This window comes from Canis aureus, chromosome 16, assembly GCF_053574225.1.
Source record: "Canis aureus isolate CA01 chromosome 16, VMU_Caureus_v.1.0, whole genome shotgun sequence".
NCBI lineage: Eukaryota > Metazoa > Chordata > Mammalia > Carnivora > Canidae > Canis > Canis aureus.
Genome location: NC_135626.1, coordinates 35,056,368 through 35,083,194, shown reverse-complemented (window position 1 = coordinate 35,083,194; position 26,827 = coordinate 35,056,368). Strand labels below are relative to the sequence as shown.

Here is a 26,827-nt window from a genome sequence, read left to right as displayed (position 1 = left end):
GAGGAGTGTGGACCCCAAATGCAGCCTGTGGGGGACCCACATCCCCACCCTGTGGGAACCACAGACTTTGAAGAGAACCACCACCATGGTAGAGGCTCTAGGCACCCAGGGCTCAAGCCACACCAGGCACAGGACCAGGGCTGGAGTCAAATCTTCACCAAACCCCTTGGCCTCTCCTTCCATAATCAGAGTTGACACTGAGGATGTGCTTTGAACCCCATTTTAGAGCCAGAGACCTGAGCAGTTCAGTGGCCTCTTGGCCACAGGACCCAAGTCTGCCTGGCTCAGAGCCTGCACTCAGCACCCCTCCAAAGAGCAGCTTCCAGGTGCAGGACAGATCTGTCACCTCCCCTCAGATGGCCATTGCCTTGTTCATACTCTTTATTCCCAATGGCTATGGACAGTAGTGCAAGGTACACGCACACACACACACACACACACACACACTACCAAGCACACACCCCCTCCACCTCTCTACACTTTCCAACCCCTGCCTCCCAAATCCAGGGCTCTGGGCAGACTAGAAAGCCCTAGAAGGCAGGAGTCCTGTGTGGTCTGATTTGCTGCTGAGGTCAGCAGGCCCAGGCATTCCCGAGGGCAGCCTATGCCGGGGGCAGTTGGGCCCCCACTGCCTGCTGGGCCTGCTCTGTCCGGCCGAGGGGGGAAGTAAACCCCGCATCTCTCACTGCACTGCCATTTCGGGCCTCCCAAGTCCAAGCCCGGTTCTTTTTCTGTCCCTTGCTGCAGTGGGCAGCCGATGAGCCAATGTTACTCCTTCCCCAGTATCTCTCCCTTTAGGACCAAATTTTGCCTGCAGATAACATCAGGGGTGCCAAGCCTCCGCAGGCTTCAGGCCAGGGTCAGGGTCCTCTGGGAAGATCCTTCCTGTCTTCTCTCCCTCCCAAGAGCAGAGCTGGGACCACTCTCCAGAAGGAGTGGCCCTGCGAGGGATGCGGGCAGGGGTTCTAAACTAACCCTGCTTCATAGTCCAGGAGACCGGGGCCTGAGGCTGGCCACTCTCCCCGTACTCATGGACCTGTTGCCAGTCCATCTTGGCACCCTACTCTACTTCACTGGCCGTGTGACCAGGCCCCACTGCTGTTCCCTAGGGTCCATTAGGCAGCCTTGGAGGGGTGGTGCCAGTAGCTACAGCCCTGGCCTTACCCCTGCGTTGGGACTCTGCCCACCCCTTCACCTCCTGGCCCAGCAGGCAGGGCCTCCTATCTCCTACCCCCTCCCTCCCTGCCTCCCCCTCCACCCCCACCCCCATCTTTGGAAGGGGTTCTGGGCCCCACTCTCCAGTTGGCTTCTTCCCCTTGCTCTATCTTCCCCAGCCTTACACACTTGCAGGTTTTCTCCCCAAACCCCCTCTCCTTCCCAGAATCATGAGCCTGAAGCTTAATCCTGGGCGTGGGTGTGGTGGGCAGGGATTTGGAGGCGCACGGCCTGTGGGCGAGAAGCCCAGCTCTGTACAGTAACTGCCTTATCTGTAGAATGGGGCCAGCAGGAACACCCACCTCACTGGGTATTAGGGGAGCAGGCAAGGACAGAGCCGAGCCCTGTCCAAGGCTGGCGACAGCCATCACATTGGGCGCAGCACCGTTAGGACCAGTGTAGATGGTGAGTGAGCAGTTGGCCATGTGATGTGGACTGGGAGTCAGATAGACATGGGTTTGAATACCGGCGCAGCCCTTTGCTGTGTGGCCTGGGCCATGTCACCTGCTTTCTCTGGGCTGGTTTCCTTGTCTACACAAAAGGGAAATACTGCAGGCTCCTCAAGCCTGCTGGGAGATGGGAGACCCTGTGTAGACCCTGGGCACAGGCAGGCACTAGCAGTCACTCCTTAAGTGACTTAAGCCTGACTGTCATTCCTCTCCAGGGAGCCTGAGGCAAGGCCTTTGGAGTGCTTCTCTGATTATCTGCTGGGGCTACAGGGATGGGGTGGGGTGGGGGGTGGGGTGGGAAGCTGGTCTCTTCGGCTGAGTGGGGAGGGCTGGCAGGGAGCACCAGGCCTGGGACACCCCATTCCTGCCATCCAGAGCATGGTGGCTGTCCAGAGCTTGATTAAAACGAGACTCAGAACCAATGCTCAGTACGACCAGAGGGAGGGTGTCAGATGTCTCATGGGGGCTCAGAGGATGCGCTCAACTGGGACCGATGTTCAAACCACCATTCATAACAAGGGCATACATCTAGAGAGTGCGCACTGCATGCTGGGCACCGTGCTAATTATCACCTTTGACCCTCACTGAAGGGCAGTGATAGTGGTAGGTACGAAACCTTCTACTTTCCTGAGGAGGAAACTCAGGCCCAGAGAGGCTCCATGACCCACCCAGGCCACACAGCCCGAGTGAGACTCAGCAGAACCAGCACCCCAGCCAGCACTCCCACCCTCCCCTCTAATGTCCGAAGCGAGAGAGGGAAGAGCAGCGGTTCATGGGGGAGGTATTTTGGGCGGAGGGACCCTGAGGGACATGGAGATGAGCATTCTGAGCAGACCCAGTGCTTCGTGGCAGCAGGAGTGCTGGAGGATTGAGTCTTCAGGACTCCCCCTCCCAGCCACATGTAGGACTGCTCTGGGCTTCCGTTGAGGGGCCTGTAAAATGGGGCTAATTGCTGTCCTTCTTACCTGTCAAGGTCAAAGCACCTTGACACAGGGATGCTCCTGCCCTGGAGGGGCCTTTTCTAAAGAGACTGTTAGGCCACAGAGCCCTCTGCCCCAGGGCTCTTGGCACCCCCTCCTTCCTGCTGGCTCGAAGTGTTTCTACCAGAGACAGGCTCAGCTTTTTGGCCTTCCCCAGGAGAACAACCTGTGGACCTGGGCATGTTAGCAGGGAAACCGTGGGGGTCCTGGCTTATGGGGGCAGGGGGACAGTGGCTCTAAGTTGGTACTGTCTGCTGCCACAGGTGAGCCTGACCCCCTTGGACAGGCTGGCCCCCCTGCTGCCCCAAGTTTAGAGTTTCCCAGCACCACTCCACTGGTTACCCAGGTTCTGGGGAAATCAGCCTGCCAACCACGCCTGCAGGTGGGGCATGCAGAGGAGGGCCACACGCTTCTGCTGGGCCTTGGAGTGGCAGGGGCTGTCCTGGTTCTCCGCGGGCTCCAGCCCCACCCGTGGTCAGAGCTGGGCATGCCTGCCCCAGTCCTGTGTCCTTCCCACCTGCCATTTAAAATCCAGTTCCCTGGGCAGATTGCACAGCCCCTGGTACCCAGCCCAGAGTGTCAGGCTACAGTGCTCACTGAGCCCCTCATCTGTGACAGGCCCTAGGCCAGCCACTCTGCCAGCCGTGCCCCATGGGATGCAACAGTAACCTTACAGGACAAATATTAGGATCTGTTTCCATGAAGGGGTTCATGGAGGTTAAGTGACTTGCCCCAGCTTCTCTCACTGTGAACTCTTGGTCAGTAATCCACGAGCCCCTGGGGATGGGATGATCTCCAGTGCCCTCCTAAGGCTGCTATTCTTAGATTCCAAAGCAAAGGTGCCATGAGGGGGACCAGCGAATGAGAGATGTTCTTACATAACTCACTGTGTTGTCAGGGAGACTTGCATACAGATGAAATGAATTGAGAAAAAGTGTGGCGTAGCCTGTCAAACAGGGCAGCTCTGTGTGCTGCTGCCCAGGGTAGGGGCAGGGCAGGTGCGGGGGTGGCTGAGTCAGGTGGGAAGAGGGCTGAGCTTGGCCTGGAGCTGAGGTGATGTCCCCTTCTCCCCTGCGCACAGGTATGTCCAGAGTCTCCTGGACATCATGGAGTTCCTGGACAAGGACCCCGAGGACCATCGTACCCTGAGCCAGTGAGTGAGGGCCCCAGTTGGGGGCAGAAGGGCAGGTGCAGACAAGGGGCACTGGGTCACAACCCAGAGGCAGAAATGTTAGGAAGATGAAAAAAATGATCCCTAGCCTCAAGGATATCTAGTCTGAGGAGGAAGTTAGCCCTTGGCCTTGATGTCCCTGAGTCTGATTGAGAGTTCCAAGCTCCTGCTCCTGCAGAGCTCCCAGCTGTCGGGTTGGCAGTGGGAGACTCAGGGTGGGCTCTGGAAACAGTGGGGAGGGCACTTGTGTCCGTCAGATTGGGAAGGGTGGAGTGAATGAATACCCGTGGAGGAGTCAGAAGTGGGGATGCATCTGAGGGCACCCCAGGGTTGGGCCCAGGTGGGGCCCAACGCTGCCACGTCCTGCAGGTTCACTGATGCCCTGGTCACCATCCGGAACCGCCACAATGACGTGGTGCCCACCATGGCGCAGGGCGTGCTGGAGTACAAGGACACCTATGGCGACGACCCAGTCTCCAATCAGAACATCCAGTACTTTCTGGACCGCTTCTACCTCAGCCGCATTTCCATCCGCATGCTCATCAACCAGCACAGTGAGCGGGGCTGAGGGGGCTCCGGACCTGAAAGGGCATCCCTGGTTCCACGGCAGGAGGAAGCAGGCAGCAGGGTTGAGGTGTATTGGTGTAAACGCTTACAGAATGCGACATTCTGTCGCCTCTTACCAAGTGTTCGATGTGGTATTCGTCAGAACTCTGTTGTATTCAGAAATAGTTTGTTGTTTTAAGTTTCCTCATCCCGGAGTATTCACTGTGATTGTTGAGAAATTACAACCAATTGAAAATTATACAAGTTCCTCACGCTCACATAACTTCAGATGCAGGATGGTAAAATTATTTTTAAATGGTGGAGCAAAAGGAAGTAGAAATGGAATGTGGGCTGTGTGGGGGACGAGGCCCTCTGAGAGGAACACTTCAGGTCTGCAAACAGCCCAGACATGGCCCAAGTCTGGGATGGAGGGGCCCTAGTGGTGGGAAGAGAGGTGGAGTTGGAGAGCTCTGAGGGCAGGGGATGAGCCCCACCAACAGCACCCTTCCTTCCCCCCACAGCCCTGATTTTTGACGGCAGCACCAACCCAGCCCATCCCAAACACATCGGCAGCATTGACCCCAATTGCAATGTCTCTGAGGTGGTGAAAGGTAAGCCGTCCCCACCATGCTGGCCCATGGATGAGCTCCAGAGACTTCCTCCAAGCTGCCTGGCCAGAGGATGAGCCTTTCCCCGCTCGTCCACTTGGGTTTAATATTGGTGATGCCCCGTGCCAGTACCAAGAGAACTGCTGCTGGGTGGACAGCCCCATTCCCTGAATGTCCCTCTCTTTTCTCAGATGCTTATGATATGGCCAAGCTCCTGTGTGACAAGTATTACATGGCCTCTCCTGACTTGGAGATCCAGGAGATCAATAGTGAGTGAGCAAGGCTCTGTGTGTGTGTGTGTGTGTCTGTCTGTCTGTCTGTCTGTCTGTCTAAGGGGCTTCAGAGAGAAAGGAAGGTGAGATGAGGAGTCAGGAAAAGAATTGGATGGGACAGAAGCAGAGCTATTATTGACTTATTATTAGCAGTATTATTACTAACTTATTTGCTAAGTATTTATTAAGCAGTAAAACACACAAGGGAAGGTTCCTGTTCTCATGGAGGTTACATTCCTGATGCCAGGGAGGTTGGGGAATGCTTCAGTTAGCCAGTGAACAAATAATAAACAAATTGATTTCAGAAGGTGACAAGTGACAGGGAGGAAACAAGACAAGGTCACATGACAGGGATGGGGCATGTATTTGATAGGGTTTATTATATTATTATATATTATTAATTATTTATTAATATTAATAATATAATTATTATAATATTAATTATTATATATTATTATTTATATTTGTTTGGCTGCCTTTTCAGAATCCAGATAACAGTGGCTTAATGAAAAGAGAGGCCTCCCTCTTTCCAGCCCCTAGGGTGGAATAGTCAAAGCTGGCTACCCACCCTCCTGTCTCAGATACAGCTGGAGAAGAGGAAGAAGATATAGAAGGCAGGGCCCAGGGGTGGGACAGTCACTCCCTTGTCACCTGGCCATGCCTAGCTGCCAGGGAGGCTGGGCATTCAGTCTCTAGCTGGGCGGCCACGTGCCTGTTGGAAGTTTGGGGAAGGGGGTATCTATTACAAAAGAGGAGGGGAAGAATGGATAGGAGAGGATGGCTGCGGCGGTCCTACTTTGGGTGGGCTGGGTGGTCAGGGACCAGCAGGACCTGGTGAGGGGTCTGGGAGATGGGTGGGGAGGGGTTGGAGACAGGGGCCGAGGCATGCAGAGCCCGTGGGCCACAGACAGGAGCTGGGATTTTGTGTGCAGCAGGAAACCCATTGAAGGATTCTAAGCCCAGTGATGCCAGGGTCTGACTTACGTTCTAAAAATATTTAGAGGAAAAAAAAGAAAATAAAAAAATAAAAAAATTTAGAGGTTGGAGGGGGTGGGCGAGACCTCAGGAAGGCCAGTTAGGAGATCACTGGAGGAATCCAGGGGAGGGTCAGTCAGCAGAGATGGAAAGAAGGGGGTAGATTTGATAAATATCTTGGAGGTAGAGAGGTCAGGACCTACTGATAAGCCAGGGGCATAGGGGAGAGGAGGATCAGGGATCTGAAAGTTTCTCTACCCTTCCCTTCCCCCTACCTGCTGCTCGGCCATCCCCAGCCTGTGCGCCAGAAACCTGAGGTGATTCATGCCTGGAAGTCACGATGCCCACGTCCTTAAGGCCCAGTTCAAGTCCAGGTCCTCCAAAAAGCCTTCCCAGATTTCCCAGAAAACACAGTTAAGCACCCAGCTTCCTGGGGTGTGCCTCTGTAATGCACTGTCTAAATTACTTGGGGGCAGAGACAGGCCTCTTTACCTCAGTATCCCTAGGGTCAAGTGTGGAGCCTAGCATGCACTCTGGGTACAACATGCAACATAAAAGTCAGTTGTGCGTTTGTCTAGACGCTAATTTCTGAGAGGGTAGGGCGGAATTTTAGTCCTCTTCATGCCCCACTCCCAGTATAGGCCCTGAGATTCCTTCACTCATTAATCCGTTGCAGTTATTGAGCTCCCGCTACAAAGCCCTGTGCTAGGCAACAGGAAATGACATGCAGGCCCTAACACCAAGAAGCTCTCCAGGCTAGAGTGATCCTTGAGAGGCAGAGTGCTGGTGTCGGGTGCAGCACCCCTCCCCTCTCCCCACTGTCTTAAAAAGCTCTCCAGGGGATTCTGGTGTCCAGGTGAATGCTAGTAGGCTGCATATAGGCTGGATAGGTGCTTTTTGAATGGATGAAGGGGCTAGGTAAACAGCGGATGGATGGAAGGCTGGATCTGTACTCTGTGAATCAATGGGTCGATGGGAAGGATAGATGTTTGAACAGATACATAGTTGAGGGACAGTTGGGTGGTTGAATGGACCCTGGATGGGTAGATAGAAGACTTAGTGGATGTTGAATGGATACAATGGTTGGATGGATGGATGAACGGATGGATGGATACTGTATGGATAGATGGTTGAACGGACACTGAATGCATGGATAGCTAGATGAACACATGCCAGATGAATGGCCCAGCAGATGGTTGGAGGATAAATGGGTGGTTGAGTGCTAGGTGCTAGGTGCTGAGTCAATGAATGCTGAATGGTGACCTCTTGACAACTTCCTAATCCTTGGTCTTGACTTACAGCAGCATCCAACTCCAAACAGCCAATTCACATGGTCTATGTCCCCTCTCACCTCTACCACATGCTTTTTGAACTCTTCAAGGTAAGGGGAATGGTTCTCGGCGGTGTTGGGGGGTGGTTAGGGCCAGGCCACCCTCACTCGTCTCTTCTGCCTTTCCCTCCACAGAATGCCATGCGTGCAACTGTGGAAAGCCACGAGTCCAGCCTTGTCCTCCCACCTATCAAGGTCATGGTGGCCTTGGGTGAGGAAGATCTGTCCATCAAAGTATGTGACCCTTTGATTCAGGAGCCAGAGAGCAGTGGGGTGGGGACTTGCCAGGAGATGGGCTCAGAGAAGACCCTGGGGTGTCAGAGGGTAGGGGGCATGAGCACTGAGGCCATGTCTGTCTCTCACAGATGAGTGACCGAGGTGGGGGAGTCCCCCTGAGGAAGATTGAGCGACTCTTCAGCTACATGTACTCCACAGCACCCACCCCCCAGCCCGGCACTGGAGGGACCCCGCTGGTGAGATGGCTTTCCTCCAGTGCCCCCCACCTCCTATAGGATGCATGTCTTCTCAGCTCTTCATATAAAACCGTCACCGCCCTCCCCTCTCACCTCCTCACCTTCCATGGTCTTCGTTCTTGTGTGACCGTATGTGGTGTCCAATCACCTATTCTGGTCCAGGCCCCCTGCATCTGCCACCCCCACACACACACCTGTGGGTCTGTCACCTTTCCTCAGCTCTCTCTCTCCCCCTAGTGCCTACAGATGCCACTCATGAGCACCTCTCTCTCATTCCCAGCAGAGCAGGTGGGGCCGGGCTTGGGAACTTGAGACCCACAAGCCCCAGGACCCTTCCAGACCCACTGGCTCCCAGGGCTGAGCTCCTCTGCCATCCCCGCTTCCTGCCACCCCCCAGCTGAGACTGTTCAGCCTTTCTGGCTCCATCTGACTGGTTTCCCTCACCCCTGGAAGATTCTAGGACTCCCCTGGTCGGACCCCAGCTCAGCACGTTGGTGCTTTAGGAGCACCAACACCAGCTTTAGGAGGCTCAGCACCAGCCTCCTCATGACGCTCCCTTCCTGCCCCCTCCCCCACCCTGTAGGCTGGCTTTGGATATGGGCTCCCCATTTCCCGCCTCTATGCCAAGTACTTCCAGGGAGACCTGCAGCTCTTCTCCATGGAGGGCTTTGGGACTGACGCTGTCATCTATCTCAAGGTGAGTGTCCCTGCAGGGCCCGGCTTGCAGGAGGTGCTGGCAGGTTAGCCTGCTGTTAGGTTTCTTCTCCAGCCCTCCACTTGTCTCCTGACTCCAGATGGAGAATCAGAGCAAAGCTACTGTTCCCTAACCTGTAGACATTTCCCAACTTGGCAGGCAGTTTAAGGAAGTCTGTGGCCCATGGCTGAGCCCCCTGTTCTGGGGGCCTTGGACTCCTTAGACCCAGAAGGAGGGGGGATGCCATAGAGAACCTATCATTCAGCTCAGGGCAAGACTGAGGCTCCAACTTGGTGACCCTGTTCAAGGTCACGGCCCACCTTCCATCTAACTCCCTGACCTCGTGAGTGGGTAGCTTTCCTGAAGGTGCAGGAGCAAGACACGGAAAGGACGGGTCCCCCCATGGGTCCTTCTGGGCCGGGGCTGGTTATCTCAGCTGGTGGCTGGCACCAAGCTGGGCTGACTGGTCAGATACCACCACAACTCACCCTGGGCAAAGGTTTGACCAAAAAGTGGGTAAGGCCCTGGGCAGCAGGACAGACTGACCCTGGTGCTCTCTAGGCCCTGTCCACGGATTCAGTGGAACGCCTGCCCGTCTACAACAAGTCAGCCTGGCGCCACTACCAGACCATCCAGGAGGCCGGTGACTGGTGTGTGCCCAGCACAGAGCCGAAGAACACGTCCACGTACCGCATCAGCTAGGGGCCGCCCCAGCCCCCTGCACTGGAGAGGATGGACTGCTGCCTCTGGAACTGGCCACCATGGTGACCCTCCCCGTCCCCCCAGGTGTGGGGAGGGCTCTCCTTGATGACCAGCTTCTGTCTCTGTGGAAAGCGCTGCGGTAACCAGTCTGTGGCGGCCCCTAAGTGCCAATCTCTGTCTCCATGGAGACCCCTAGGTGGTCTCCCTGGTGTTCAGTCTCTGTGGGCAAGGCCTACAGATGGGGGGATGTCTCCAACCTGATGGGGTGTCCCAGACCTATGTTTCCATGGCAGTCCTCCTCCTGAGACCAGAGCTGCCACTTTTCTGCCAGGGGTCCTGGGTCTCCTTCCCGGCCCTCCACAGCCTGGGCCTTCCAAGTGGATACCCTGCTGGCCTTACCCCCCGCCCCAGCCCGTGCACCCCAGACCTGGTCCAGCGTCAGCGTTAGGAACGGGCTGGCTATTCCTGGGTAGAGAAAGGGGCTGCACCCTTGGGCCCCTGGGTGCGTACCTGGTCCTGCAGCTTCTCCCTCCACCCAAAGCTTGAAGGTCAAGGTTAGGAGGAGCCCATTCTCACCCCAATCTCTTAAAGTGGAGGAACCTGGGAGGACCCAGAGACCAGCTGTCTCCCAAGCCCTTCCCTGGCACGTCCTCACATGCACAATGCTCACCTTCCCCCCCACACCAACACAGTCCCACCTGGGCTCCAGACCCCCACCCCCACCGTGCCTGCACATGCACGTGCTTGGGGTGGCTTTCTCCTGGAATGCTCTGTGTACATAGCTAGTTTTATAGCCCCAAAGACCCCTACCCTTCCCCTCGGTACACAGGGGTTAAAGTTGTGTGCCCCTCCACGTGGCTGTGATGATGACCGTGACATCCACAGTAAAGAGGAGATTGAATGAGACCGTGGCCTGGCTGCTTTCCTGGTGGGCAGGGAGTTCCAGAGGCCAGGCACACGCAGACCACAATCCCTGTGACTACCGCGTGACTCACTTGGGACGCCCAGCCCCAGGCATGACTCAGTGCACCACACGCACACCATTGGGCAGAGCCGTCCATTCAGAACACCTGACAGTACAGCCCCTGGTGACAGACATGTCACCTCTCTGTACTCAGGGCACAGCACAGCCTCCCCACCCACCCCTCACCCCCGGCTGGGGCAGACAGAGGTCACTGGCACATCATAAGTGTTTATTGAAATAAGTTGAGTACTGCCCCCCCTTCACATGCAGGTGGGCACCCATATAGCTCCTGATAGTTTCAAAGGCCTGGGTGCCTTCTAGCCTCCTCACCAGCTCCTCCAGCAGGCCCAGATGGTGCTGGTGCCCCATTATCTCAGTTTCCTCTGAAGCTCTTCTCCCCACACAGCAGAGGGGGGTAAAGGACCAAGTACCAGGGACAGGGCCCTGATCACAGCAGGGATGGCCTTGAAGCCACAGCCCCTGAGCGGGAATGAGGAAGGTTGGCATGCATTGGGTCCTGTCCACCACTCCAGACAGGTGGAGGGGGAGGGGGACTTCTAAGTAGAGGGCCCCCAGCCACACTGATAACTGGCCCATCCTCCAGAAGCTAGGCCAGCTGGCTGGCCAGTCTGCACCTGAACACTCCCTCCTCATAAGGATAGATGTCGTCCCTGGGCTCCTGGGATAGATGCGTCCCCCACCCAGGGGCCTGGCCTCACCCTTCCTTGTGGCCCAGGGAACCACACCCGCACTGTCTGTCAGTTCTGGAACCCACTGAGGCCCCAACAGGGACCAGAGCCGATGGGGGAAGGCTGATGAACCCTTCCAGGAAATTCCAGGGGAATTCCCAGATTTTACCCCTCTACCAGGCAGGGGGTGAGAATTCACCCATTCAGTGCCACCTAGGTATTGGCGGGGGTGTCCTCTGTCACCCCCAGCTCCCGAGTTTGCTCTGTCCCCAGAGAGGGCTCTCAGCTGTCCTCTGAGGGTGAACAGAAGTGGGTCCTGTGTTAGAATGCAGGTCAAAGACCAGGCCTTGGGCGGATCCCAGGAGGGGCGGACCTGTATGGATGTCATCTCACCATTGGGACCCACAGGACAGGGAAGGGGAAGGAGGCGGTTTTCATCCGCCCTTCCTGCTCCTCAAGTCCTGGCAAAGATTTCATGGGATGACCGTGCCGCCCTCTCTCCTCTCCTGCTGAGTGCAGGCCAGAGTCTACCCTGAGTGCAAGTTGCCGTGGTGCCTGCCAGCCTCCCTTGGGAGCACAAGAGTGCTCTCTCAGCACGCAGCCACCTTGGAGAGCCAGAGAGAAACCACTCCATCCACCCACCCTTGCTGAGACGCTTCCTATCTCTCTAGGCCCTGGGACCCTGCCCCATCTCAGGACCTCTGGAAGGCAGGCAGGCAGGTGTCCTACTCCTTGCCGGCCAGCGCCGCGGTGGCCTGAGGGTAGAGGGTCAGACTGACCCAGGTGCCTCAGGGTTCCCGGACTTGCTTCAGCCCTGGCCTCTCCATCCTCTGCCCATCACCTGCCAGTTCCCCTAGGAACTCTGTGCCAAACAAGTCCTTAAAACTGGATTTATTACTGGGCCTCTCCTGGGGTCTCCCTTTCTGGGGGATCTGGGCCCAGACAGAGCGACAGGGTGAGAGAGGGCATGTCCCCCCTGAGTGGGGCCCGGCTAGCCCAAGCTTGGTGCCCAGGCCCTGCCTCCCGCTGAGGCCTTTGCCCACCGAGCCCGGCGGCCACCAGCGCCTGGGTGCCAGTGCCTGCCCCCCGCCCTCCCCTAGCTCTTCTTGGCCTCCTGCTCCCTGCGCCGGAGCTTCTCACGCTGCCGTGCAGCCTTCTCCTGGGCCTTGCGCTCCTTCTCAGCGGCGGCCGCCAGCTCCTTCACCTTCCGCTTCACTAGCGCCCGGTCATGCGAGTTGCTGAGCCCCAGGCTCTGGGGAGGAATTCCAGGGTGAGGGCAAGAGCCCCAGAATCACTCGGGCCCTGGCCAACCCAAGCCCTGGGTTCTCTGTGCCCAGGTGGATGCTGCCTGGCGCTCTGCCAAGTCCTCCCGGAAATGTGGCCTCCACCTCCCAGACTGGCCCGTGGATCGGAACCCTCAGGGCAAGAATTCTGAATGGGAGCATTTGGGAAAGATGCTGATGAAGGGTACCAGACTTTATGCCCTCTGGCCCCACCCCTGGTTATCCTCAGCCCCTGTTCTTCACTCAGGATTTCAGCCTTGGCACCATCCTGCCCATCCCCTGAGGCCCCACAGATAGACAGTGACTTGCCCAAGGTCACACTGCTAGTCAGTGGCTGAGGCCCCTCCCCGCTCCAGAGACTTCCTGGGGGACTCTCCTCACCACCTCTTGCCTAAGCAATGTAGTGGAGGGTGGGGAACGGGCCAGGAGCCTCCCAGCACAGAGATCCAGGGCCCCCACTCCTGGTCTCCCCTGACTACCAGCAGCCTCTAAACCTGAGAATCAGGCAAGGTGATCAGGGAGGGACCTGGTTTCTTGTGACAGTAGGAGACTCAGAATTAAGAGTCAGGTGATAGGACCATCCTAGAGGTCAATGTTAACCCGGGCTGGGGCTTAAAGGTCAAACTGAAGAACCAGGCTCAACTTTCAAGTCAGATGGGGACCCATGCTAGAGTAGAAAGGTTAGGCCAAGGACCTTGCCCAGAGGTCAGAGGTCAGGGCAGCGGCCTTAAAGGAAGTGAAGAGATCAGGGTGGGGGGACCACAGTCCTGGAAGGTGGTTCAGGCTCAGGCTGGCTCACGGCTCTCCCCCTCTGACCCACCTTCAGTTTGCTCCCATCCAGCTGCAGGAGCTGGGGCCCGTCCACCTGCCGCGCAGCAAACTCTGCGGCATACTGCTCCAGGTTGAGGCTGTGCAGCCACTGGCCCACCTGCTGGCTGGTCCAGTGGTGGACAGTGGGGAGAGGTTCATCCAGGAACTGGGGTACAGACCAAGGACAGTGAGGGGGAGGACATGGCCTGCAGCCTGCACACCCAACATCCAGAGGTCAGGGCTTACTTACCTCATCTGAAGACTGGGACAGCGTGTGGTAGGGGTAGGAACACTTGGTCTCCTGCCGGGGACCACTTGGGATCTTGGGGCTGCTGCTAGGGGGTGTGGAGTCATCGCTCAGGGTGGATTCCTAGAAAGGAGGGGTGCGTGCCGCTGAAGAGAGCTCACCCTCTAAGCCCAAGGGAGTCCCCCCACCCAACCCACCACTCCCCTTTGGATGGGGCTGAAGTTGGGGACTGGGTACCAGCAGTTGCTCAGTGACTCATGGGAGGTATCAGGATGTAAGGCTCCTAGGAGGACATGGGGCTAGAACAGAAGCAGAAGAGTTGGCAGGGATGGACTAGGTGTCACTTCCTGCAGGCAACTGGCCAGGATTCCCCCATGCTAGGTCAGGCCCCCCCCCCTTTGTGTCTCCCCATTATAGCCTGTAGCACCCTGGCTTATAAGTGCCTGGGTAGAGATCAGAAGCTCTATGAGCCCTAGCCTATCTGTTCACCATATTATCCCAGGGTCCAGCACAAGGGAAGCAAGAGAGGGGAAGAGAGGAAATAAGGAAGTCTCAAGTCAAGAATTCTTTCTCCCAGCTTTCTGATCTCCTCAGCCCCAGCAGCACATAAGGAACAACCACAGAACAGGCATGGAGCCTGGCAACTAACCCACGCAGCAAGTTCCTTCTCTCCAGCCTTCATTCATTCATCTCTACAACTGGGGTACGCGCGCCTGCGCTTTGTGTGTAAAGCAGAAGCACGCAGTAGGAGCCTTGTCCACGGTAGAGTGCAGCAGGAGCAGGAGCAGACCCTCAGGACTGCCTCTGATCCCCGTCTCACTTCTCCCACAGGGCTGCAAGCTTCCTGAGCACTAGCTGAGCACCCTAGTATGGGTCCCCTTCATCCCAATTTCCCCCAAGCCCCACCCCACCACAAGGTAGCCCCACTCCTATGACAGGACATCGGGAGCCAGGCAGAAGAGCCAGCACGAATGGAGGTGGCCTTGGGCTGGGTGGGTAACACCTCATGATCAGTGACGTGAGTTGAATGGAATGAAGGAGTCCACGGAGCTACTCAGAGTACGAGTGAGTGAGCAGTGAATGAATGAGCTCAGAGAATGGATGAACTAACGAATCACTGAATGACTCCATGGATAGAGGCCTGGATCCCAGCCCGAGCCAGGGGGAAGTGTGCCCTCACATCACCTGAGTCTGGGGCCAGTACAGGGGCAAGAAGGCCATGGACTCACCTGAGAAGCTGACTTCTTAGGGCTGAAGCCCTCGTGTTTTGGGGAGCACGTGGGGGAGGTGGTGCTGCCAGAGGATGCCGAGCCCTTGCCGCTGTCAGTGAACCAGGAAAAGGGCAGGAACGGGGAGCCCCCTGACCTGCCAGACCCCTCCACTGACTCCCTGTAGAGAGAGCACCCTGCATGGGTGTGGGCACCGAGGGGGAGGGCCGGGCTCACAGGGAACTATGTGCAGAAGCTGTGGGTGAGGCGTGGTGGGGACCACTCACCTGCTGCCCATGGATAAACGGTTGCTGCCCTTGTCCTTCCGGCTCTTGCTAGTGGATGCTCGGCGTAAGGTGACCCTGTGAGGGAGGGCAGGGGGGAGTGGGGCAGTGCTGCCCACTGGGCTACCCTGCACCCCCAAAGCTCCGAGCCTTTGCTTCTGCGCCTCCTCTACTCACCCCAGGTCCAGGAACTTTCGGCGAGTCTTCTTATCCAGGCCGATGGTGGGGCTGGCAGGCTCCGGTGGGCTGGCATCCCGGCTGTCATCTTTTGGAGAAGAGAGGGAAGGAAATGGCCCTGCCTCCTTCAGCTGCCGCGTTAGGTGGTAGAAACTCTTCTGACTTAGAATCATGCAAGTTGGCTCTGGTGCCCTTGACCGGCTGTTGGACCAATCACTCTACCTCTCTGAGCTTTCCTTCGTCTCAAATATAGGGGTAACACCTGACCTACAGTAACACCTCCTTTTTCTATTCTTTTCTTTTTTAAAGATTTTATTTATTTATTCACGAGAGACACACAGAGAGAGGCAGAGGCATAGGCAGAGGGAGAAGCAGGCTCCCCGTGGGGAGCCCAATGTAGGACTCAACCCCAGGACCCCGGGGTCACGACCTGAGCCAAAGGCAGGCACTCCACCACTGAGCCACCCAGGCGTCCCAACACCTGCCTATTTCACGGATAGTTACGAAAGCCTTACACAAACCATGAAAAAGTAGGGACCGCTACAATTCACTGTCCATCTTATCCTGACCATTTTAACCAGCTTTCCGATCTTGGCTTCCGATCTTGGCTCACACGTCACTTCCTCAGAGAAGCCTTACAGGATGCTCCCAACTAGGTCCTTTCATCCCGCGGTGGGTCCCCCTCCCCGCCGTCGCCCCTCGCCCCTCGCGTCCCGCCCCCCCGGGTCCTGCAGGGGTCGCTGCAGTCCCGGCGCTCGCCAGCAGGGGGCGCCGCGCCGCCCGCCGCTCACCTTCGCTGTGCGGCTCCGCTCGCGGGTGGCGGCGCACGAAGCTGGGCGAGCTGTCCGAGGAGGGCGCGGAGCGCGGGGGCGAGCAGGAGGCGGCGGCCAGGCCCTCGTGCGAGGCGGCGTTGTGCAGGGGCCGGTAGCGTGTGAGCGGCGACGGCGGGGGCTCGTCCTCGTCCAGGCTGCGCCGCAAGCCCGGAGGCTCCAGGCAGAAGGAGCCCCCGGCCGGAGACCCGGGGCCCGAGTGCAGAGGCGAGCGCAGCCGGTGCAGGGGGCTCCCGCAGCCGTCGGTCACCTGGCGGAGGGGGCGGCCGCTCACTGCCAACCCTCCTTCCCGCTTCCCCGAGGGGCTGGGAGCTGGTTTCACCCCGCAAACTGCGAGGGAGCCTCCGGCGCGAGGAGCCACCAGGGCTCGGGTCCTCCCGGGACCTGGAAGGGAGGGTCTCCTCCTGCCCGGGGCCCAAGGGCGGCTGGGCAGTGAGAGGCGGGCGACGGGGCGGAGGGCCTTCAGTCACGTAGGCTGGGCTTGAATCCCACTTCCCTCATTTCCTAACTGTGTGGACTTGTTACTGAACCTCTCGCATCCTCAGTTTCCCCACATGTAAGATGGGAATGATAATACCTTCCTTAAAAGTTTGACACGAGCCAGAAGTGAATGCAGGTGGTCCTTGTTGGCATTACTATGTCAGAAGCCTGGGAGTGTGGTTTCCCTGGAAAAGGGTTTGGAGGGATTGTCTGGGGGCAAGAGGGTGAGTAGGGTAGGTGTGATTGCGTGGGTTGCCCCCACCTTGCCTCCGGGCCCATCGGAGCCCTCGCCGTCCTCTGCAGAGCTGGCACTGTCCCGAAGCCTGGAGCGGGAGGGCCGGTGTCTCCGGCCCTTGGCCAGGAGTTGGGCTCGGGCCTTGTGTAAACTGCTGTCCAGTCTGACGGTCTCTGGCACAGCCAAGTCCAGGTCTGGGAACCAGGTGAAGGGGGCAGAGACCAGACCGTGAGGACAGCAAGTGCAGAGGCCGAGCTCAGGCAGCCGCCAGCACTCACACGCCAGACAGTCGACAGATGTTTCTGAGTGCCGGGGGCTAGGGGTACAAGTGAAATGGAGAACGGGGTCGCTCACAGTCCCCCAGAAAGCCAGACATGTCAGCACAGAAACACGGCAGATGGTGGGACCTCTCACAGGCGCAGAGGAGGACAGGACAGGATGGTCCCGTTTGGATGTGTCGGGGAGGAAGCACCAAAGCTGTCTAAGTTCTGGTTGGGAGTTTACAAGAGAGGGGGGGCGTTGGGGAGCTGGTATATGCAATGCTGCTAAGTAGGGAAGCGTGGGGGGAGGGCAGTGTTGTGGGGGGGGATTGTTGGGAGGGAGGCCTCCAGGGCGCTTAGAGGGTAGGTCTGTGGACAGGAGGGCTAGGGAGGAACAGACGGATCATAGTAATGAGCTACCATTTAAGAAGCACCTACTATGTGCCAGAATGTTCATACAACACCTCATCCACTCAAAACAACCCAGTGAGCTAGGACAGCTGGAATGCACATTTTACTCTTTTTTACAGCTGAGCCTCCAAGAGGTTCAGTTTCTTGACTGAAGCCCCCAGCTAGCCGGGGTCCGGGAGCTGAGCCTGACTAGTCTGGCTCCAGAGACTGGCTAAGCTGGACACTGGCTTGCTGGGCCATGCTCAGGGCTGCTCTCAGATACAGATACTGCTGAGCTGGAACACAGCAGCGGTATCAAGGAAGACGCGTTCCCCAGGAGGCCCATCTCCCATCCTGGGGTCAGTGGTGTGGGGCTGGGTCCCGGATGAAGACATGAAGAGAAGGCAAACCCAATGGATCATGCATAAACCCAACTACTCCTAGTTTCTTTTCTTTTTTGCTCCAGCCAGGAATGAAGCCTTCACTCTGCAGCATCCCCAAGCTTGGGGTCTCTAAGCAGAAGAGGTTTTTCCCAGACCTCAGAATGGGTTAAGACCTTTCTTCCCCACTCCCCTGCCCCATGATCTTGGGGTTCCCCCATCCCATCACCCATGCCTGCCCTCCCTTGCCTGCTCCTCGTTCCCTTGTCAGCAGATACCCCCTAAGCCACCCCAGGTGCTGGCCTGGCTTCACTACCACCTACCAGCTCAGCCCTGACCCCTCCCTGAATCCCAAGCCCAGGCACTTCAGCACCTGCCAGGGAACTTGTCATGTCAAAGGCTCCCAGGCTCCTCAAATAATCCATCAAAATGAATCCACCACCTTAGCCTCAGCCTGGCTTCCCCTTTGCTCCTCGGTTCCGTGAAAGGCCCCATCATCCACCCAGCTACCCAATTCAGGCAGCCCTAAGCTACCCTCTGCCCTCAGCCCCAGCCGGCAGTTCACGTGTCCAGCTGCCTCCTGGATGTCCCGCAGCTAGCTTCAGCATCATGTCAAGCTGTGACTGGCAGCTCCAGCTCTCCAGCTGCTCAGGCCAAGCCCTGGAGTCGCCCTTGGCTCTCTTTCCCTCCCACCCTACCAACTGATCTAGCCACAGTTCCTGTTAGCTCTCCTTTTGAAATACATCTGGACATACTGAAATATTTATGGTGAAATGATGTTTTGGATTAGGTTCAAAATAATCCGGGGGGATAGGAGTGGATAGAGATGGAAGGCTGGCCACGAGCTAATGATCGTTGAGGTCGGGTGACAGTACAAGAAGAATGCATGATGGAATACATGATGCTCCTCCACATGCTTCTCGTTTCCCACAGGAAAATTGTTATCTCTATGTGTCTGTGTGTGCACACATGCACATACGTGCATACACATGGAGAGGAAGAGGAGAGAGAGCGGAGGAGGGAGGGAGGGAGAGGAGGGGAGAGAAGCGTGGGATGCATAGCCTCCCTGGTCTAGGTCACTATCACCTCCTGCCTCAATTATTACAAAAGCCTCCCAACTGGTCTTCCTCTTTCCTCCCTTTCCCACTTACAGTCTATTTTCAACACAGCAGCAGCCAGAGTGATCCTGATAAAACATGTCAGCCCTTGTCACTACTCTGCTCAGAACCCTCTGGGGACTTCCAGCTCACACAGAGTAAGTGCCAAGTTCTCCCAGTAGCCTTCCAGACTCAGTCTGGGCTCCCCTTACCTCTCTGAACTTCTACTTCTCTCCCTCCTGCTCCCTCCACTCTGGCCGTCCTAGCCTGCTGGCTCTTCCTCACCCAAGCCTCACTGTACCTCACTCAGGGCCTTTGCACTTCCTCTCCCTGCAAGGCTCTTGCCATAGATTTCTGCAGGGTTCTCTCCTTCACGGCCTTCAGGTCTTTGCTTAAATGCTTTCTATCACTGAGGGCTTTACTGACCACTCAATGTATAACTTCCCCCAGAACCCCAACATGTTATTTCCTTATGTCATGAGTCATTCTTTCACATGCTATATATTTTACTTAGTTTACTGTCTCTCCACTCATTAGAACGTCAGCTCCATGAGGGCAAATGTTCCTCTATTTTGTTCACTGCTCTAACCCAGAATGGGGTCTGGCATATAGTAGGTGCTTAGTAAATACTATTTTAATGGAAAAAGCAAACAAACAAACAGATCCCACACAGTTCTGCAGATTTGCCTTTATCACAGCCCTGGAGTCTGGCCTCTTTCCTCCCTCGGGACTGAACTGCTTTACTCAGGTCTTCACAGCCCTTTGCCCAATTCCTGCTTTGAGCCTCTGGTCTGCCTCCCTCCCCATGTCCTACCTGCTAGAATAAACTTTCTAGAACACATTTCTAACTGTGTCCCCTAATTGCTTGCTTTTGAAACCCAGGCAAGGCTGAGGTTGGGGTGTAGGTCAGAGCAGGGGGAGTGGGTCCCAAAGCCATTAACATAAAGTCCATGCCCCTCAGCCCTCCAGTCAAGGCTGGCTGGCGCCACTCACCCTTTCTGTGTTCCCCACTTCCCTCCTCGGCACAGCAAGCTCTTATATGGACCCTGGTTAGGAGCCGGCTGGCCCAGGGCTGAATCCAGTTCTGCCATTTGCTGGCTGGGTGACTCTGGGTAAGTTACTGACATTTAGGGATTGGCTTCCTTATCAGTAAAATGGGGTCGTTGGAGGGTTGTGTGTGCATTAACTGAGATAGCCATATAAAGTGCTGCACCAGAATGCCCATGGCTAAGTGCTCAGCAAGCACGAGCTGCTAGTGGCGGTGGTGAGAACGGTGCCAACTTGCTGACCACACCTCGATCCGTCTCCACCTTCCCTTCCTGCCTCTAACCCTGCACTCTGGCACCTCTCTCTGCTCCATCGCCCCCCCCACCCCTTCTTCATCTGGCTGCCACTCAAATCCCTTGTTCCACCTGCCCTGAGGGACAGCCACACCTCTCGAGGCCTGGCTCAAGGCTCTGGTCAGAAATGACAGTCCTGTGCCACACTGTGCGCTGTGGAGGGCAAGGCTTCGTCATCCACTGTGTCCTGTGAGAGCCTGGTGCCGGGCCTGGCAGAGAGCAGGGGCTCAGTGGGTGTTTGACGAACTAAACCCAGGTCCCACTTCAAGGGCCAGCGCACAGCGAGGCAGAGATGGCCTCAAGGTCCAGGGGAGATGATGGTGCTCGCCCTCCGCCACACTGGGCACTTAAATCGTCTGCGGAGCCCTCCTCCCCATGACTTGTTCCTCCTCGTCAAGGGTGCTCTGGTGTCAGTCCCCCGCTGGCCCCTGTATGGGAACTCAGACTCTCTGGGGGTGGTGACTTTGGCTTGTTTAGTGCTGCCTCCCTGGGGCCTAGCGCAGAACCTGTCACACAGGAGGGGCTCAGTGGTATTTGTGGAGGGGATGAAAGAGACAGGCAGGGGCTGGGGGCTCTATTTTAGAGTAGGTAGTCAGGCTGTGGGCTGGGTGACAGTAAAACAGCCAAGGTTGTAGGAAGAAAAGGAGCTTTGGAAGGAGAAGGAGTGGGTGGGCCAGTGGAGTCCAGCAAGGCCTGGCCCCAGGGGAGGGTGGACCTCCAGACCTGCTACGTTGTCCAGGGGCAGTGGTGGGGGCTTGGCGAGGGAAAAGGTCCTGTCACAGGCCTGCTATCTGGGACCCCAGCCTTGACACCACTCCTCTGGCTCCTTCCCTGCCCCTGGGCTGAGCTGGGGGACAGAGCCCTCTGACCCCTGCTCCCTGATGACACAGAACCTCAGTATTATCTGCAAGCAGCAAGGATTGAGGGTGGAGCCACAGAACAATAATTGCTAATACTTACTGTGCTCTCACTGGGCTAGGCACCAGTTCTAAGTGCTTTACAATTACTAGCTCATTTAAACTCTCCACAACCCCACTAGGAAGAGATTCCAGGAATCCCCAGGGCAGCCTTAATTTGCCTGAGGGCATCTGGGGTGCTAGAGAGAGGGGCCAGGGTTACAGGCAGTCTGCCTCCCAAAGCTCAGTGTGGAACTACCAAGCCTATATACATCCTCTGAGGAAGAGATGAGAGCGACCTGTGAGTCCAACCCCTCATTTTACAGGTGGGTAAACTGAGGCTCAGAGAGGAAGGGTTTGGCCAGAGGTGGAAAGGGACTTAAGGACAGCATCCAGGCCTTACAAGCCATCAGAATCTTGCTGTTCTGGGCAGGGCGGGGAGCTGCCACCAGACATCCTCTCCATCTCCAGTGCTCACCTGGTGCCCAGGCCCCCAAGGGCCCCTCGCCCCTGACTAGGGCCACATCAGGACTGCAGGGTGGCTTACCTTGGAGGGATCAAAGGAACTCCTAGGGGGCTGAAGTGTTGAGGCAAGTTGGGGCCTGCCTCACCTCTGGTCCCTGCTCTACCTGGCCTCCTGCCTCCCCCTCCATCTCCATGTGGGTCTGTCTCTCAGTCTTTCTCTCCCCAGCCCTGGGCAGTGGGGAGTCATGAATATTTAATCACCTTTCACATCAGGAAGCAGGCAAGGGCAGGCCAGCTACCTCAGCAGGTCGGGGAGAAGAAAAACAGGAAGACATGGGGTTGAGGGGGTGGTGGAAGCCCAGAAGCCTAGGAAAGGGGGAGCTCACTTCCATCAGGCCAGGGCTGGGTACAGAGGGTGAGACCCAAGAGTCTGAGGCCCAGAGGCAGCTGGAGGCTGGAGGAGTCCCAGAGGCAAACCCTCCATTCTAGGGGCCCCAGGGAGGCCAGGAAAGCAGTGTTCCCAGGAGCCGGGAGGCAGCAGTTCCTGGCATTGCCAGGGCATGTGGCCATGCAGGGGAGAAGAGGGTGAGCTGGGGAGGGGAGGGAAGATAGAGATGAGGAGAAGGCTGGGGAGGAGAAGCTGGGAGCCCCCCTAATGCTGCGCACACCAACCTGAGAGTCCCAAGGGCCGTGCACATGCTGCAGGCTTCAGGGGCCACCTGTCTCCCCCTCTCCCTCCATGCTCCCTGTGATCCTCCCGGTCCCTTACTCCCTGACTCCTCCCTTTACTCCCTGACTCCTCCACCAGGAGGAGGGGACTCCTTTCCCCAGCTGGGAAACAGCCTTCCCACCCAGTGCATGCTGGGAATTCTGCCCTTTCAGGTCATCTTTCCCCAAACCCTCAAGAGAAAGACTGCAGGGGGCAAATGATGGTGCCAGCAGGTGTGTGCCTGCACCCCACCCCAGTATGTAAAGAGGGGGTCAGCCTGGAGGTACTGAGGTTGTATGTTCTATGCATTTGATTTGCATGCACATCCTGCGGGCCGAGGTCCCCCACCATGCGATGTGGAGGTAATGGGTGTCACCTTTGCTGGGAATCCAAGTGTATAGCAGCACAGTGACACAGAGCAGGGATTAGGCAGTCCGGGCTTCTAGTCCCAGCTCTGCCACTAACCGGCCCTGCAATCTTTAAAGCGAGTCACTTTAGCACCCTGTGCTCTAGGCTCCTTGTCGGTACAATGAGCACGCCTCTTGGCATTATTGTGGGGATTAAGTGATATTGCGAGATGGGGGTGTTAGCCTAGTACCTGGCATGAGACAGCACTTCATAAATGGAGACCCTTATTGTTGTTGTAATTGGCAGAGAGTATTATGACAAAGACTCAGGCTGCCAGGCCACAGTATACACACACACACACACACACACACACACACACACACACAAAAGTCCCAGAGAGAATCCCCCCTCCCAAGTGCTGGTGGTTTTGGCAAATAGAACTTACCAAAAACCTCATCCGCAGGTTCTCGTAGCTTTGAAGAAGCCATGACTCAAGAGAGCTGAGGAGAAGGGAGGGAGGGAAAGAGAGAAAGAGAAAGAGAAAGACTGTAAGAGGTTCAGGTTGGTGGAGACAAAGGAGCTGCCACTGGCTGCCTGCTCCTGGCCTTCTGGCCCTTCACCTTCCCTTAGAACTCTTTCTCCAGCCCCTTGGAAAAGAAGTTGTCTGAAGCATCCCCCAGATGGTGGGAGGTGGGGCAGGAGGCAGAAGTAGAAGAGTAAGGGCAGAAGGAAATCCAGGGTGTAGGCACAGGCTGAGTCCTCTGGTTTTGGTCCAAGCTGATTTGCTGTGAGCTTTCACATGGTTCACTGAACTCTCCCCCCCCTCAGTGTATTGGGCTTTCCATCAGCAGCACTCCCTCAAAACGTTTGATCGTCATAAATTGTCCAACATCGAACCTGGGAGAAATCTTGGGAGATTATTAAATCCAATCCTCTCATTTTCCAAATAAAGAAACAGAGGGGAGAATGTGACTGGCTTAAGGTCAATGGCAAAGTCAGGAGCAGAATCCAGGTCCTTCCATCCATCCATCTACCTACCCACCTACTTAGCCATCCATCTACTTGCCCATCCATCCACAAATCCATCCATCATTCCATCCATCCATCCACCCATCCATCACCCAGTCCTGCCTGTCCCCCACCCCCCAGCACTGGTGTGCTCACCACCTGCCTTCCTGAACATGAGCTGTTCAGGAAGCTGGCACCATCAACAGGGCCCCTGTTCTTGACAAACTCGCAGTTCTCACAGTTCCAGACAGACTCACAGATGCAGAAGGGTATGAGGAGTACTCACAACAGAACAGTGGACAGCCAAATCTCTGTGATTCAAGTATGTTCTGGAAGGAAGTGGGTTGGGTAGGGGTTTGGTTTAGTTTTGCTTTTTTGGTGGGAAGCAAGAAGGGAGGCAGGTGGGAAGGCAGGATGTACACCGCTGAAACAATTCGGACAGGCTTCCTAGCAGATGTAGGATGGCAGCATCCCTAATCCAAGGCCTGGGTGTTAGAGGGGAAGGGGAATACTGACCAAGGGGATGGGGTGGGGACGGGAAGCCCAGTGGCAGGGGCACACTGTGTGGCTGGGACATGATCTCCAATTACTGCTAACACTCAGGTGTCCATGAGTGAGGCAGGGCACTGGGATGGAAATGCGTTTGACAGGCATGGGAAGGCTAGGCCTCATGCTTGCTGGCGTCTTTTCCAACATTCCTCTCCTGTTATTACATACACACCATCTCGTGGTGAGCTGTCCAGGTTTGAGATTCTTAGCATCCCCACTTTACAGATGGGAAAACTGAGATACAGGAGACAAGAGACAGAATTCAACCTCCGCCTGTCTCCTGCCCTCCAGCCCTATCCTGGGGGATGATCTGCAGTTTTGGAGGGTGCACATGAGGAGAGGACCCTGCAGAGAGAAAGGAAAAACACAGAGGAAAGGGAGCTGGCCCACACTGTCTGGGACTGGGAGAAACTTCTAAACCACCTCCACCCCAAGTTCCATTGGATGCTTGGGGCTGAAAGCAGGAAATGAGGTAGGAGAAGGGGCCAGAGGACATGAGTCCTCCAAGAACTCCCTTGCTATTCTTCAACTCTAGGTGCCAGTAGCAAAGAAATTCTAGAACCTCTCTTCCTGCCTGAAGGGCCATCTTGGAAGGGAGGCTGCCCCTTAGAATAAGCAAAATTCCCTCATTCAATCACACAGCCTCATCTGACCAGGATTGGGCTGCCCCTAAAAAAACCCTCCTCCTCCCATTTGTCCACACAATTTCTAAATTCCCCCTTCCCCAACCACTGGGAATTAGGGGTTTTTCATACTTCACTGATTCCCTAAATGGGTTATATCTCCCCTGCATCAGATGGGAGCTCCCTGAGGAAAGGAGAGGGTATTCCCCATCCGATTAGGGACTCTCTGAAGAGAAGAACTGCCTCTCCCATCAGAATGGAGGCTCTCTGAGGTCAATAGTGGTGTCTCCTCTTCGATTAGCTGAGAATGGAGATCTCGTGCATTCTTTATTCAAAGTCCCAGTCCAGGGTGAAGACGTCCATAGGGATAGTCCTCTTTCAGGGGTCCTCTGGGACAGGCTGGGCCTTCCAGCTCACACCTGTGCCTAATCCAACCTGATTCAGCACAAATGGCTTTCTTTCCCTTCCTTCAACAACTAACTCCTTGGTGTGTGTGTGGGGGGGACAAAGTCCCATGGGGAACTCTGGGAAACAGGCCATCCAAGAGGTCACCAGGCCTCCCTCACCACAACTGAGCTTTGGAAAACACCACCCCCCCAAAGACTTCTACACACACACACACACACACACACACACACATTCATATGCACACATTTAACCAGGAACTGCCACAAGATGGAAATGAACCTGTCCCTCTGGGAACTGGAGCTACCAGGTCACTCCTTCCTCCCAAAGCTTCCAATTCCCAGAGAAGTAGCACTTATGACCTTTGACTCTTCTCTGGGAGTAAGGGAGGCTTCCTGGGAGCCAGAGAAGAAGAAAGAGAAAGGGTGCACAAGCCCCAGAGGGGAGTGGGAAGTAGGGACAGGGACAGACAGGTTGGTGGAGACTGTCCACAGAGCTGCAGAAAGAAGGAAGAAAGAGCAGGAAAGGGATGAGTGGGGCGGGGGAAGCAGTGGTGGGGGCCGGGTGCCCTGGTCCCGAGGGAGGCCCCTAGGAGGGCTGCCAGGAGAGATCAAGGGGGGCTGTAGAGAGAGGGGCGGGACCCAGCGAGGCAGGCAAGAGGGAAGGAGCCCGGGAAGAAGAGAAAGAGACCAAGACAGAAGTGCCACCGAGAAGGACCGGGGAGAAAAGGCCTGGAGGGGAGGCTGGGGGCAAGGGGGCAGTGGGGGGCTGGAGAAAGCGGCGGCCCCTGCCCTAGGCCCCGGCGCCCCCAGCGCCGCGGAGGCCGCGCACCTACCGCACCCCGGGTCGCGGCCGGGCGGCTAGTTTCTCTCCGCTCCAGCCGTCCAACTCCGCGCCGGGTAGGAAGGAGTTAAGCCCTCCCCCCTCCCCCCACGCCAGTTTTTTTTTTTTTTTTTAATTAATTTCTCCGGGAGGGAGAGGATTAGGGGCACAAATCCTACCTCCGCCCCCCTCCCCCGGCAGCCCAGCACCCAGGGATGGGGAAGAAAGGCCCTATCCGACCCCACTCAGGGTCCCGCCGCGAGTCCCCGGTGACCCCGGCTCTGCTCCCGGTCCACGTCGGGGTCCTCACCTCCAGCATCAGTCATCTTCAGCGTCGGGCGCCGCGGGAGCCCCTCGGGCCCATGGTGCTCGGGGCGCGCGCCAGGCGGGGAGGGGCGGGGGCCGTCACCCCGGCCGCGGGGGGCTGCGGGCGGGCTCGAGCCGCTCCATCCCGGGAGAGGGGCGGGCGCGGGCGCGGAGGGTCCGGGAGCCGGAGGCGATGAGGAGAGCGGGAGAGGAGGAGAGGGTTTGCGGGGACCGGGAGGCGCGGGCGGGGCTGGACCAGAGCCCTGACGGGAGGATGCTCCGTGCGCGCGCGCGTGTACGCGTGTGCGCGTGTGTGTGCGCGCGTGTGTGTGTGCGTGTTTGTGTGTGCGTGTGAGCGAGGGAGGAGGCAGAAGGGAGGGAGAGGGGGAGAGGGAGGGAACTACCTCCCCGCCCCGCCGCCCTCCGGCCCGCGGGACGCAGGCCCCCAGCCGGGCAGGCAGACACGCGTCGCGTCGCGTCCGCGGGGATCCGCGGGGTCTCCCGGGAAGGGCGGCGCGGGGGGCGCGTGGCGGGGAGGCCGGCGCCGGGAGACAAAGAGCGGGAGGGAGGGAGGGAGGGCGGGAGGGAGGGAGAGGGGGCGGAGGCG

The 26,827-nt window shown here is 57.1% G+C and overlaps 2 protein-coding genes across 8 annotated transcripts in view; one reads left to right on the top strand and one right to left on the bottom strand.

Annotated features, from left to right (window-relative positions):
* Positions 1 to 10,321, top strand: part of PDK2 (pyruvate dehydrogenase kinase 2) — a 116,281-nt gene extending 105,960 nt beyond the window's left edge. For 3 of the 6 annotated variants that reach the window (XM_077852810.1, XM_077852814.1, XM_077852808.1), the window contains 9 exons: positions 3,726 to 3,797; positions 4,185 to 4,369; positions 4,862 to 4,972; positions 5,161 to 5,238; positions 7,518 to 7,597; positions 7,682 to 7,780; positions 7,912 to 8,019; positions 8,603 to 8,716; positions 9,275 to 10,321. In XM_077852810.1, coding sequence (XP_077708936.1) covers positions 3,726 to 3,797; positions 4,185 to 4,369; positions 4,862 to 4,972; positions 5,161 to 5,238; positions 7,518 to 7,597; positions 7,682 to 7,780; positions 7,912 to 8,019; positions 8,603 to 8,716; positions 9,275 to 9,415 — 988 coding nt within the window. In that variant the 3' untranslated portion in view covers positions 9,416 to 10,321. The remainder of the gene's footprint in view (positions 1 to 3,725; positions 3,798 to 4,184; positions 4,370 to 4,861; positions 4,973 to 5,160; positions 5,239 to 7,517; positions 7,598 to 7,681; positions 7,781 to 7,911; positions 8,020 to 8,602; positions 8,717 to 9,274) is intronic. The other 3 variants (XM_077852811.1, XM_077852813.1, XM_077852812.1) reach the window with 3 other exon arrangements.
* A 266-nt stretch (positions 10,322 to 10,587) lies between these two features.
* SAMD14 (sterile alpha motif domain containing 14) lies at positions 10,588 to 26,709 on the bottom strand. 2 transcript variants are annotated; one of them, XM_077852807.1, is made up of 10 exons: positions 26,225 to 26,709; positions 22,953 to 23,007; positions 16,655 to 16,816; positions 15,869 to 16,157; positions 15,078 to 15,165; positions 14,904 to 14,978; positions 14,638 to 14,797; positions 13,412 to 13,531; positions 13,172 to 13,327; positions 10,588 to 12,320 (listed from the first exon to the last, which is right to left on the bottom strand). In XM_077852807.1, exons 2-10 carry the CDS (start codon positions 22,962 to 22,964, stop codon positions 12,165 to 12,167), a joined length of 1,218 nt encoding a protein of 405 aa, XP_077708933.1. In that variant the 5' UTR covers positions 22,965 to 23,007; positions 26,225 to 26,709; the 3' UTR covers positions 10,588 to 12,164. The 2 variants fall into 2 exon arrangements, with proteins under 2 accessions (XP_077708933.1, XP_077708932.1); XM_077852806.1 differs by having other exon boundaries at positions 16,650 to 16,816; positions 26,225 to 26,708.
* Between the last annotated feature and the right edge of the window lie 118 nt (positions 26,710 to 26,827).